At 37.2% G+C, this 14,529-nt stretch overlaps 1 protein-coding gene across 1 annotated transcript; it reads right to left on the bottom strand.

Annotated features, from left to right (window-relative positions):
- Nucleotides 1–1,316: 1,316 nt before the first annotated feature.
- p2ry2.1 (purinergic receptor P2Y2, tandem duplicate 1) lies at nt 1,317–12,477 on the bottom strand. Its single transcript, XM_056478785.1, has 2 exons — nt 12,390–12,477; nt 1,317–5,606 (listed from the first exon to the last, which is right to left on the bottom strand). Exon 2 carries the CDS (start codon nt 5,592–5,594, stop codon nt 4,605–4,607), a length of 990 nt encoding a protein of 329 aa, XP_056334760.1. The 5' UTR covers nt 5,595–5,606; nt 12,390–12,477; the 3' UTR covers nt 1,317–4,604.
- Between the last annotated feature and the right edge of the window lie 2,052 nt (nt 12,478–14,529).

The following is a 14,529-nucleotide window of genomic DNA, read 5'->3' as shown; positions in this document are numbered from 1 at the left end:
CGCCCCCTGCTGGTCTCACCACTTCCAACAGCAACCTAGTTTTTCCACGTGGTCTCCCATCCAGGTACTGACCAGGCTCAGCCCTGCTTAGCTTCAGTGAGTAACCGCTCTTGGGCTGCAGGGTTATATGGCAATATGTAATAGTTTGACATATTGTCTGGGTTGGTGTTGTAATTTACAGTACAAAAACCTGGTAATAAACTGACAATAATCTATCTGTCATTTTACTTAAAGGGCACCTTTTTACCTCTTTTTCAAGATTTAAGAGAAGTCTTTTATATCTCCAGAATTTGTTTGTAAAGTTTCAGCTCAAAACACCCATCAGATTATTTATTATACCCAGGGCTTAATTAGTGCAGGAACAAGCCGGATCCAGCACCTCTGAAATCTGATCCGGCACCACATTACCGATCCCCCTCCTCACACTACTCTTCAATTTCTTCTGCGACTCCCCAACCTACTTCACTTTCGTCCATGACACCCCCCCCCCCCTGCTCTTCATTTTCGTCCGCGACATCCACCCCACCTTTCTTCAATTTCGTACGCAACATCCCCCCAATAATATCGCGGTAATTCATTACAAACATGCACTGTTTTATTAACATTTTAAACTTGTAAAGCTCATTCTTGATCACGTTTGATGATAACTGATGATCACAGAGAGCTGAACAGATCTTTTAATCCCTGTTGCTTTGCACACGTCCAGTCTTGTTGATATGATCATACGCAGTAATACGGAGACATGTTAATACGCAGCTGTCAATCAATCCGGTGGGCTGGGGGACCGCACTCCTACATCACGTTGTGGTGCGCCTCAAAATGGGAAGGATTTGGATCCTATTTTAACTTATAGTCTTTATATCACCACAATATTACTGCGGACACACTATACCTATACACAGTTCTGTCCAAACAGCTCCTAGAAGATGATTTTCATGATAGGCGCCCTTTAATTCTATTCTATTTACTTAATACTGTACATCATTTTAGACTTAATTCTCTATATTTTATTTCATTTGTTGTTTCAAACTACTAAACAACAAAAGTCACTTTGTTAAACTGACAAAGCAGACATCAATGTCTCATAATTCAATTCATAACTGTAAATAATGATAAAAAACTAAATACGGAACTTTATAAATGACAGATATTTTCCACAGAGATGTTTTGACTGCCATATTTGATGTCCTCGTTCACTGAAGACATGTAACGACAGCTCTCTTATATCACTCCTGACAATATCCTGGAACCGAACCAATGTCTAGTCAATTATCGTAAATGCCGTTTTATGCTGGCACTAACCTTCCAGACACACCTCTTTTCAAAACTTTATTAGCCTACATTCCCACGGATCTTCAAAGACAATGGCACTTTGTAAGGATCCTTAACAGAAGCAGAGTTTGGTACCTTCACCAGCACTGCATCACTTATGCAGCACAAATAGAGAGCAGCATATTGTTGGGTCAAAGAGCAGATATATAGAGACACGTCCTTCACATTCAATAAAATGTCCTTAGGAGGGGTCATGAAGTCCTTCTATTTATACAACCCCAAATTGGTCCTTATTTAAAAGTCACCAGGTCACCAAAAGCTTATTTATTCAACTTTCATGTGACATATAAATATCAGTTTCATAAAATTGACACTTATGACTGGTTTTGTGGTCTATGGTACCAAATTTGGGCGATCAAACGTTTTGCATGATAATACCATTTCCTCACACAGATTTTGTGGTTAGTGAAATTTCGAGGACAGCACTGTGAGGTCATGATTGTGAGGTCAGGTAGTTCCCCTTACAATTCCAACAGCAAAATACAGTCATCATAATTCAAAGTTACACAACTGGCCAATTGAGGGTGAAAAACCTCCCCACACAGATTTTGCCGTTCAGTGAAATTTTGAGTCAAAGTAATTTGCATGCACAAAAGTTTTGCATGAGGGCAATAAAAGGTCACTATACCATCGATGAAGGCTTTGTGCCTTCAAACCAAGCAACTTTTGGTTCATCCTCTCACAAAACTCCAGATTTTAGGTATTTCTTTTTAAATGAATAGACTTTGCATGTGAAAGCAATGGTAAATGTGGCTGCACCTTGGAAATCTAGAATCTGATGGTTCGAAAAATCTAAATATTGAGAAAATCGCCATTAATGAAGTCAAGTTTTTAGCAATGCTTGTTTCTAATCGAACATTGTGTTTTGATATACTTCCAGTAGGAAATTTACCAGATATTTTCATGGAACACGATCTTTACTTAAAGGTCCCATGAAATTAGAATAAAGGTATTTAGATGTTAGTATCAGTATTGTTAGTTTTTAGGATATATATTAGCTACAGCTTACCAAAACAGTGACAACATTTGAATTTAGGAGATATAATAATAATAATAATTTCTTACATTTATATAGCGCTTGTCTGGACACTCAAAGCACTTGAAACATTTTTAGGGGGGAATCTCCACACACCAACTGATTGGTGGAGAGGAGACAGAGCGATGAAGCTAATTATGTTATGGGGATGGTTAGGAGGCCATGAAGGGGCAAATTTGGCCAGGATTCCGGAGTTAAACCCTTACTCTTTTTCTGAAGGACATCCTGGGATTTTTAGAGACCACATCGGGATTAACATCTCATCTGAAAGACGGTGCTCGCTAAGCAGTATAGAGTCCCTATTAATAAACTGGGGTGTTAGGACCCACACAGACCACAGGTTGAGTGCCCCCTGCTGGTCTCACTAAACTAGCAGCAACCTAGCTTTCCCATGTGGGCTCCCATCCAGGTACCGACCAGGCGCAGCCCTGCTTATCTTCAGTGGGCGACCATGTGAGAGTTGCAGAGAGCTAGCTGCTGGCAATTTGAAACTGTTACAAACATGTAAACCTTGCAGTCTGTCACTTCCAGCTTAATGGATCAACGGTTTGATTCATGTCCGCAATCTTCAGTTTCTCATCAAATCTTCTGACCAATCAAATGCTCTATTACGGCTTACCTTGAATAAAAATGCGCATTTCAAAGCACTTCACGAATGAAAAATCAATCATTTTGACCCACACAATGTATTTTTGACTATTGCTAAAATATTCCCATGCAGCATGAGACTGTCCAGGATCACTAATGTGTATGTACCTTTAGCAGCTCCCATTTAGATTTTTGTTTGTGCTTTTGTATTCTAGACACACAAAATGGGCGTTTTAATTGCACCACATTAAAGTCTACATGAACTTGAAGCTGCTACCTTTTTTCATATTCTGACACAGCTCCTAGAGAAATGGAATATTAAATGGGAAAACAGTGGGCGTGGCTTGTTTTTTGTACAGCAAGCTGATTGGATGTTCTAAAGTAGGCATTTTATTCAGAAAGATCTGGGAAAAGTGATTGAGGAGAATTATTACAACCTAACAGACTCCTCAGAACAGAACAAAACCATTTCTGTTTGTTGACTGACTGAGTTAGAGGCCTGTATTCCGATAAATTCCGATAAATTTCCAAATAAAGCGCGGTTGCGGTCGGTAACTGTGTAATTTGAATGGGAGCAAGCGGTCTAACAATATTTTGAGGGATGTAAACAAAAACAATGGTCCCAACGTATTTCCTGTTTCACATTTTTTAATTTCTACAGGTTCCAAGAATCCAAAAAGAGCCACATATTGATAAATAATGTTATGATAGCTGTTTTAACATTAAGATGCGGTTGAATTACCTCTTGTTACAGTTATGAAATAGTTCTATAACAAGCAGGAAATGTTAATGGGCCAGTGACATGAACATTGACATTGAAATGGTCTATATATATAGAGAGAGAGAGAGAGAGCGCACCTCCGCCGTTGCGCTTTATGTATGTATGTGTGTTTGTGTGAGAATGAGAGAGAGCGTGCGCATCCGCCGTGGTGCTGTGTGTCACTTGTTATAGGCTGTCTGGACTCTGTAGCATCCAGCTAGGTGTTTATTTTGGGAGGCATATTGAATCGCTATACATTTTACATTCTTCCTTGGCCCAATATGTACCTGCTATGTTTGTAGAAATAATGCTGATATGATATATAAAACACAATGGGTAGTTGTCAAATATACTGAGTGAATTTGTTTGTAAATCTGACTTTGAAAGAGTCAGTGAGTCACCAGCCACAAACCTCAACACACGTCATGTCTCACCACAATGGGGAAAAAAAGCTAACATTTAGCCTACAGTCCTTACACAACCTACACTTCTGTTCTCTCTCTCTCTTTTGGTAGTGCCCAATTTTAACGTGAGATTTTGGAAACCAGATCTAAATTTAGCAGGAATAGTCAGGTTGGATAGAAAACGAGCAGCGGGTGAACAAAGACGGAATATACGGCGGGAGCGTTCGGGTGCGGAATAAAACCTGGCGGGAGCGGAATTAAAAATCCAGTCCCACGCAGATCTCTAGTTGGAGGGGTGTGGTTAAGTATGTTAGCCCCGCCCAATACCTCAGACAGATGTAATCTGAGAATGTAACTGAAAAAAGGAAGAGCATTTTCATCATGGTTAGTTTTAATTTCATTTCTACTTTAATGCCAGTCATTGACCTTAGGTCACTTCCCTAAGTAGTAAGTAGTCTGAGATTTGATTTCTTGTTTAAGCAGATTATAAAGAGGTTGAGGGTGATTTCTTTCCAGATCTTGCTATTGGCGATTTATTCCTCTTGATGCTGCTTTTGAAGCCTTGTCCTGCCATGAAGTAGAGGATGGGGTCAATGCAGCTGTTGGCGCTGGCCAGGGGTCGAGTGATCTTATAGGCCATGCTGGCAATCTCCAACATTGAGCAGCTCACCTGATTATCCATGTAACGAAAGCCGTAGTATATACTGCGGTTCACATGAAAAGGCAAGAAGCACAGCATGAACGCCAGAAGCACAATTATAATCATCTTTACAGACTTCTGCTTGGATTTCTGTGACATTGGACCATCGCCAACACCTGGCTCACGAAGTTTCTTCACCATCATCGCATTGCAGACCAACACGACCCCAAACGGCAGGACAAAAAGCAGGAGCATCACCACCGAGCTGTAGACCAGAAAATCATCGAAGAGCTCCTTGCTTGTTGTGTCATAGCAAACCATCGTATCACTTTTCATCCTGGAGAAATAAAGGATCGGAGCCTGGAAGATGAGCATTGTTGCCCAAATGCACAATGAGATCAAACGAGCACGACGGGCATTCATCCAGGATAAAGATCGCACCGGATGGCAGACGCCTATGAATCTGTGCACACTGATGCAGCTGAGGAAGAGGATGCTTCCGTAGAGGTTCGTGTAGAAGAGAAAGCGGATTAATTTACACATCAGTTCACCAAACGGCCATGCGTTTTCATCAGCGTAGTAGTAGATGAGAAACGGAAGCGTGAGGATGTAGAGAGTGTCACAGGCGTTGAGATTGATCATGTAGATGGTGTTGGGCTTCCAGTGTTTGGTTCGAAATAATATGACGTACATGGCGGTGATGTTCAATCCCAGACCGAACACAAACACCAGGCTGTAGCTCACTGGGAGGAGAATATACTTGAAAGTCTCGTCGAATTTACAGGAGTATGCATCGCTGGCATTGGCGATGGTAGTGTTGTTAATTGTGGCCATCGTGGTCCAGATCTGTAGGGGAAAAAATGTAAGCAATGAGATACGAGTTAAAGGGGACCTATTATGCAAAAATCACTTTTAGTGATGTTTCATAAACAAATTTCGGGAGGAGCACGCGCAGAAGTTCAGTATCAAATACGTCATTGACAATTATTCTATTATGCAATCAGTTCTTGACCAAACCCCTATATATACCAAAGCTGTCTTACCTGCAGCATCTTACGACTTTAGCATCCCTCCACCACCCCGTCACCTCACCTCTTAAGCATTACAATCCCGGGGGGAGCGTTCTGGGGCCGGGCTAGATATTTCGCTTGAATCCCAATTCCTCTCCGTTTCCTGATAAGAGGAATAACTCGAGTTTGGGTGTCTTCCCCGAGCTCAGAGCCCTCTCCCCGGACAGCACGCCAAATACGCTTTATTCTGAAACTATTGCAAGTGTGAACTCGTGAATAAAGGGTTTAAACACAGTTGTGTGGCAACAGTCTGTGAATATAATAAAAACGTATACATTTTATTTTTATAATCACGCTTGATAAGAACAGTCTGCAGAAACACTTTGGCTGCAGATCTTAATGGTCAATTCCGATTTTGTGACTGGATCCGATTTTTCTGATAACCAGCTTACATCAGCTTTTAAAAGTGACTGTTATCCAATTGTCTGCATTTACAGGGAACATGGCACAGATGCAATTACCCAGAAAATAAAGAGCAGGCGCTGACTGACAGCTGATAATTAAAGAGCGCTCTTTTCTCTATTCCTGTATTTAATCTGTTCGCAGGGTTTAATTATTTTTATTCTTTTTGACAAGTTGTTTTGATATAGTTTATGCAACCCAGGCTCACTCTGAGAACGTAGTCCCGTGGACGTTTCTGGAGACCGCGAAATACGTCCCAGGAGGTACGTATTTTGCAGTTTTTGTTTTCGTGAATCCGCGAGAGGCCGCTGTGCGCGCTTTTTCCCATGCCGTTTTCGCGTAAACCCGCTAGAGGCCGCTGTCGAACGACCTTCCGACTGTCTGCCTGGATGACAGGATGATTGACCGTGCGACCGGCCAATCGGCTGACCCACCCTCCTCCGTTCCTAAACCCAACCAACGACGATTCACAAAAGCTGTCCAGAAAAAGAAAAGCCCTCGTCTAATTTTTACCACGTTTTCGGATTTCGACCACATTCTTACCCTGTGACAAACTTGTTCGCTTTATTTTTTGGATTTTTCTTTTTGTTTTCTTACCTGATTTCTGGAACCGCTCTTCCCCGGACTCGAACCTCGAGTCCGCCAAAGTACACGAAGAGCTAACCGGACAAACTGGTTGCAGTGGGAAATCCCTCCACACGGAGGCGAGCGACCGGCCAGCAAGCGCCGAAAGGAACGGCGTCACACCGCCCCACAGCGTTCACGTAAAAAAATGAAATGCAGCCGTATGTACCCCCGGCTACGTATTTCGCGGTCTCCAGAAACGTCCACGGGACTACGTTCTCAGAATGAGCCTGGGTTGAGATTATGACACAAACGTTCTCAATTGGCCATCTTCTTTTAATCTAGGCTTTTTTAAACCAGTGGTTAGGCATCTTAATGTAATGTCTCTCCCTCGTGAAGCTACTACAGAAGTAACTGAAATGACAATTCATCAAAATTCCTCTAGGCCTGGCTCCATAATTCAGCACATTTCTATTGACCCCAATGTTAAAATGACCAACTTTACAGCAGAAAAAAAGGTGTTTACAGCCTGGTACAAAAGATGGTTTTGGCGCGGATAAGTAATAGTACACTGAAAAAAATTATTCAAAGATGATTCCTTGGATTTAATGGATGTAAACAATTTATTTGGGCTGAATTTAAACAAAAAAATTAAGTTGAACATTGTTAAATTTAATTTGTTTGTTTAAATTCAACACAAATAAATAGTTTGCAACAGTTTTGCATGCAAGACTTTTTTCAGTGTACACATCATGACAACTGTGAGGGGGGTGAATTTTTTTTATAACTCATCTGTTTCATTTACTCTAGTTAACATGCTTAAATACTTGTATGCAACATGACAATATAAAGGCTTTTTTGTTGTATGACATTTGAGGTTTGGGACTCTGCTGAAGTCAGAGTTGACATCATTTGCTACGGTTTTCAATGCTGCATGACTCACATTGACAGGTGAAAATCCAATCTACCTGCTTACACTGCAGACACGAGGGCACAGATCTGATGCATAGCGGATAAATATCCACATATGAACACGGCATGAATCTGATTTGAGTAAATCAGAATCCATGTGATTTTTTTCCTTCTTACACATACATGGGCCATATTCGTTCTGTGCCACATGGGAGAAAAGAAATCGAAATTGGGTCACTTGAACCATGCAGTGTAAATGCAGCCTTTGATTGACATTCTCCCTTTGTATGTGTCATCAAAGTAGAAAAACCCCGCCCACTAGTGACAATCTCTCGCCCATTAGCAAATGATGTTAGCCTTGTTTTGGAATCTGCCACTATGCTGACACATAGGCATTTGTAGCTCCGCCCTCTTTTAAAAGTTCAATGTGAATTGTCATTTGAATTTAAAGTGACAGTCACCAAAACACCACAATTAGGATAAAATTCGAAAAGGGGTAGTGTCAGAGTTATAAAACCTTATTTGTGGAGTATTTTGAGGTAAATCGTCACATACACACTCTAGAGACATCAGAGACTTATTTTACATCTTGTATAAAGGAGAATATTAGGTTCTCTTTAAGTCTAAAAACATAAGAATTGGCCAATGAATGAATACATTATATTAATTACATTATTATAACATATTATTCTTGATAACATTATATTATTCTTGAATTATATTATGCTAATAACATATTAATTTAACCCTTTATATTTTTAAGCCAACTGATTTGGTTAAATCGTGTTCCTGACATCACTCTAAGCAAATTTTGAGTTATTTGATAACCTGTGGTCAACATATTAAATATTAGTTGACTCAACCAAACATTTTTTGTTCATTTAAAGTCTGGCCATCATTAATGATAATGTTATTATTTTAATATTTACGCAGTTGTTGCATGTTTTTTAAAAACCTAAACACTGATTTTCTCCAAGGGTTTTTAAAGGCGGTCAGGGTTTTTGAATGTCAAAATAAGAGTCTCTTCTGGGGAAAAAAAAGTTGGGAACCACTAAGTTAAAGTAATAGTAAAGCCAAAAACAAATAACCTCATTATTTACTCTAGTTCTTGTGGTTTTAAAGCTTTATCAGTTTATTTTATCCATTAAACACAATAGAGGATATATTAAAGAATGCTAGATAAGGAACAAATACTATGCAAGTCAGTGGGTCCCAGCAACCAGCATTCTTCAAAATATCTTCTTCTGTGTTCATCAGAGGAAAGAAACTCAAATAGGTTTTGAAGAAGTGAAGGGGAGTAAATTATAGCAGAATTTTTTTTGGCAAATCATCCCTTTAAGGCTAAAGGAAATGACTTGATTCATCTTTTACCACACTCATGGTTTATTCCCACAGTCATAGTTTACTAATAACTATTTGCATGCATTTGATTTTATTTACATAAATGTAAGTAAACATATTTTCAAAATGCTATTATTGAGAATCTGAATTGGTTAATTGTAATAATTATTACACTCATTCAATTAAACAGTACATACAATATTAATAGCCGTGTAACGAGTATCATTCAGTAACCTATACTAATATTAGGCATGGGCCGGTATACGTTTCTGACAGTATGATAACCTTGGATAAAAGTATCACGGTTTCACACTGTATTGAGATTACTGCTCTAAAATATAGTCTTTTTGAATATCTGGGTAAAAAACAAAACCTTTTCCCCCTTTGTACACAATGTATTTTATTTTGAGAACCATTTCAAATATTTTGGATCAGTAAACATGTCAGGCTAAATAATTCAAATGAATCATTGATTTCTGCTGTCTGCATTTGTTTCAAAAACACTGATTTATATTTACAATTTAAAACGGCATCTTTGGAGATCTTTTCTGCTGGAGATACTGTCCAAAACAAAAAAAAAAGTAAATAAAAAATCGTACTCGTACCTTAGGAACGGTATAGCAGAAAATGTTGACGTTTAAAACCTTGACTTTTCCAAACCACGGTATACCTTGAACACTAACTAATATAAGAGATTAAAACATATATATATATATATATATATATATATATATATATATATATATATATATATATATATATATATATACACACATATATAAATATATACAGACACACACACAGAGGTATATCATATTGTGATTAACATTCTGTACAGATATCGTACCAATTTTTTCAAGTTTGTCTTACTAACAAATTTGCAATACATTACATTTATTAGACCATGTTAAAAATGTGCAATACAAAAACATGGAAATCCAATGCTGGCAATGCATAAATCTAAATGTAAACCTAAATCTAGTGGGCAGAAATTAGTAAAGCAATCATACAAGTTGGAATTTTAGCATATTCTGTGAAAGATCAGCGTGTATTAGCTTGTGTACATCAGTATGCTAGAGTTTCTGTAACCTTCTGTTATTAACAGAGTGTTTGCAAGTTTTTCACGGTTGTTTTACAGAGCCTAAGGCAGAAAATGAACACTAAAGGGTTGTTCTGGTATAGTCACACACCCCTTTGTGCTTACATTGCTGCTAGAAATGCATATGAATCTGTGAAGCGAAACAAAGTAGCTGAGAACTCTGTGCATTTCCTCAGAAATTCTTCCAGTTATTCTTGCAAACCTTATCTGTATTAAATTATGATTGTCATTCACAACTATTGGAACAAAGCAATCAGACATCTTGACAGATATATGGTAAAGAGATTATAAGCAGTACAAATGCATAGTTTAGGTCCTGTTCCTTTATATTTAATGTATAAAATAAATGTTTTAACAATCATTTTCACACTGGAAGCTAAATAAACCTTAAATGCATCAAATAATAGTAGAAATAACTCAAAGTAGTGAAACGAATCAATCAGACATCTTGACAGATATATGGTAAGGAGATTATTAGTACAAATGCATAATTAAGGTGCTGTTTCTTTGGATTTAATGTATAAAATAAATGTTTTAATGATCATTTTCACACTGGAAGCTAATGAAATAACCTTAAATGCATCACATAATAGTTGAAATAACTCAACGTATTGATAACAAAGCAATCAGACGTCTTGACAGATATATGGTAAAGAGATTATAAGCAGTACAAATGCATTATTTAGGTGCTGTTTCTTTGGATTTAATGTATAAAATAAATGTCTTCAGAATCATTTCACACTGGAAGCTAATGAAAAAACCTTAAATGCATCACATAATAGTTGAAATAACTCAAAGAACTGCAACGAAGCAATCAGACATATTAATTATTAGTACAAATGCATAATTTAGGTCGGATTCCTTTGGATTTAATGTGTAAAATAATTGTTTTAACAATCATTTTCACACTGGAAGCTAAATAAACCTTAAATGCATCAAATAATAGTAGAAATAAGTAGTGAAACGAATCAATCAGACATCTTGACAGATATGGTCAGGAGATTATTAGTACAAATGGATAATTAAGGTGCTGTTTCTTTGGATTTAATGTATAAAATAAATGTTTTAAAGATCATTTTCACACTGGAAGCTAAATAAACCTTAAATGCATCACATAATAGTTGAACTAACTCAAAGTACTAGAATGAAGCAATCAGACATATTAATTATTAGTACAAATGCAATATTTAGGTCCTGTTCCTTTGGATTTAATGTATAAACAATGTATTTTAACAATCATTTTCACACTGGAAGGTAAATAAACATTAAATGCATCACATAATAGTTGAAATAACTCAACGTATTGATAACAAAGCCATCAGACATCTTGACAGATATATGTTATACAGATGAGTATTACAAATGCTTCCTTTAGTTGCTCTATCTTTGGATAGACATTTTGAAATGATCGTTTAAAGGAAACTTTCACAGTGCAAAGTAAATAGTCATTAAATAATAAAAACCCAGTGCATTTCACACTGAAGTTAAAGGCAAAAAATGCATACAAAAGCATGCATGTTAATCTCAAATGTGTGTCAGATCAAAAGGAAACAAAAAATCCGGCAACACCGCGGGTTCTGTAAGTACATTTGTTATATTTTTGAAGTCTTGGTCTTTCCAATCGGTATCAAATTATAATTGATATTCACAACTATTGGAACAAAGCAATCAGACATCTTGACAGATATATGGTAAAGAGATTATAAGTAGTACAAATGCATAATTTAGGTGCCGTTTCTTTGGATTTAATGTATAAAATAATTGTTTCAATCATTTTCACACTGGAAGCTAATGAAAAAGCCTTAAATGCATCACATAATAGTTGAACTAACTCAGCGTAGCCATTTTAAGCAAACAAACATTTTGACAGATATATGTTAAGCAGATTATGAGTATTACAAATGCTTCCTTTAGTTGCTCTATCTTTGGATTGACATTTTATAATGATCGTTTTAAGAAACCTTTCACAGTGCTAAATAAATAGTTATTAATTGATAAAAACCCAATGCATTTCACACTGAAGTTAAAGGCAAAAAATGCATACAAAAGCATGCATGTCAATCTCAAATGTGTGTTAGATCGAAAGGAAACAAAAAAAATCTGCAACACCGAGGCTTTTGTAAGTACATTTGTTATATTTTTGAAGTCTTGGTGTCGTCAGCTTTGCATTTATTTCTTTTTCTATACTCTATACTTTAATCAGCATGATTTCAAAGTCATTTAAAAGTTAAAGTAACTCACTTAGATACTTTCATTGGTTTCTCCAGGAGTCTAAGCAGCAGTTTTGCGTCCTCTCGGTTTGCATACCTACACAGACCTGCTCTACCTCTGCCAGTTTATTCTGTATGTCTGCACAGTGGGTGTGTTTACATGCCTCAGCCTGTTCTCATAGGCCACAGCATCAGCCAATAATACGCCGTTCACTCAGAGAGCCTCAAATAACATGAGGTTTACAACAGTTCCTTTAAGGTTACAACTGAACATCATATTTCAGTGTTCACATCTGTTGCTTTTCTCTTTCTGTTTGTTTTTACAAATGATGCATAATATTGGTTTTAGCAAAATGGGAATATTCTAGTTTTCAAATGTCTAAATCTTTCGTGCTTTACAGAACAAAGACTATTCCAGATTTGAAATGAAATGATCACAGAACTTTCATTTCTAGGCAAACTGTTCATTTAATAAGCTCGTTGTTTGATTCATCTGCACTAAGAACTGAAAAATGTCCTTGTTTTGAATTATAACGTTTCAGAAAAAGCGCCCTTGGCTAAAACCCTGCAGCGTCTGGCAAAGGAGAAAGGCGTATGCTAATTATCAATAATTAACGTCTTGGCTAAGAGTACAGCGAGAAAACCTGAAATTCTGCTCAGGCAGAATATGTGATTTGCTTTATATATATTCAATCATTCATTTCCCTTCGGCTTAGTCCCTTTATTTATCAGGGGTCGCCACAGCGGAATGAACCGCCAACTTATCCAGCATATGTTTTACACACTCATTCACACACACTAACACACTATGAACAATTTAATTAATTCAATTCACTTAAAGCGCATGTGTTTGGACTGTGGGGGAAACCGGAGCACCCAGGGGAAACCCATGTCAACAAGTGGAGAACATGCAACCTCCACACAGAAACACCAACTGGCCTAGCTGGGACTCGAACCAACAACCTTCTTATTGTAAGGATTCTTGAAAACCTTAAGAATTGTGTTGTTTCAGCTCATTTTAAGTAAGTAGATAGAACAAACACCAAAATATATTGTTTGAGTGTATATGGTCACTGTGTTTATTAAAACTAAAATTGTAATATCTTATTATATCTTAATGCACTGTTAAAATTCTGGGTTCCACTCAATCGATTTGTGTTGGGAGGACTTGAAGGAATTAAGTTAGCTTATTCGTTTTTACAAATTCAGTATGGATTGAACAGTAAGAACAATTAAGTTGTCCCAAAACAAACTCAAGAATTGTGTTGTTTCTGCTCATTTTAAATAAGTAGTTTGAATAAAAAGCTAATATTTATTTAGTATATAGTATGATTATTTAGTAAAATACTACTTGAAGCATATTGTTGGGTTTCCTGCAAACCGTTTTACAGTGTAAATATCCATCTTACAGACAAAATTCCTGAATAAATAAATGTTTTGTACTGACCTCTTCCTCTGTTTCTGTTAGGCGGAGTTCATCTATCAGACCTTCACCTCTTCAGACCTGCAGGAGGTCTGTCATTTTCCTCTGAGACTCAAAGTAAGAAAGAACGGCAGGGTGTTCGACTGCTGTTTTACTCTCCTAACAATACTGTATTAATAATTAGCTCTGGTCAGCAGAGTTATGAACCTGAGCTTAACCTTATGCGGTCAGTCTCTGAATCTGCACGTATACAGCAAATGTGACACACTTGACTGAATTTATGTTCCTCATGATCAAAAAAATCTAAACGTGCATGGACGAATGGTTGAATGCTTAGTTTTGTATTTACAAGACGAATCATTTGATAGTAGTCCACAGTGCAGCCACAAAAATATGCAATAATTGTCATTTTAAATCGTTATCCTTTTTCCACATTACTAACTACACTGGACAAAATTCTTGTCGCCTATCCAAGATTTAGGAACAACAAATAATAACTTCTAGTTGATCATTTGGTATCAGAAGTGGCTTATATGAAAGGCAAAGGCCTCTAGATTACACTTATTTAACCAAAATAAAACATGATCATGCCTTGATTGTTAATAGTTTCATTAGGACAGTGAGGTCTGACTTTGCTTAGATAAAAGTCACTGAACCGAAAGAATGTCCAGTATAGAATATGTCGTCATGCTGCAGTGGAAACAGAATGAATATTGTGTCTGACTCCATCATGAGCTTGGAGGACTGC

Source organism: Danio aesculapii, chromosome 18, assembly GCF_903798145.1.
Source record: "Danio aesculapii chromosome 18, fDanAes4.1, whole genome shotgun sequence".
NCBI classification, from domain to species: Eukaryota; Metazoa; Chordata; class Actinopteri; order Cypriniformes; family Danionidae; genus Danio; species Danio aesculapii.
This window is presented reverse-complemented; position numbering and strand designations above follow the sequence as displayed.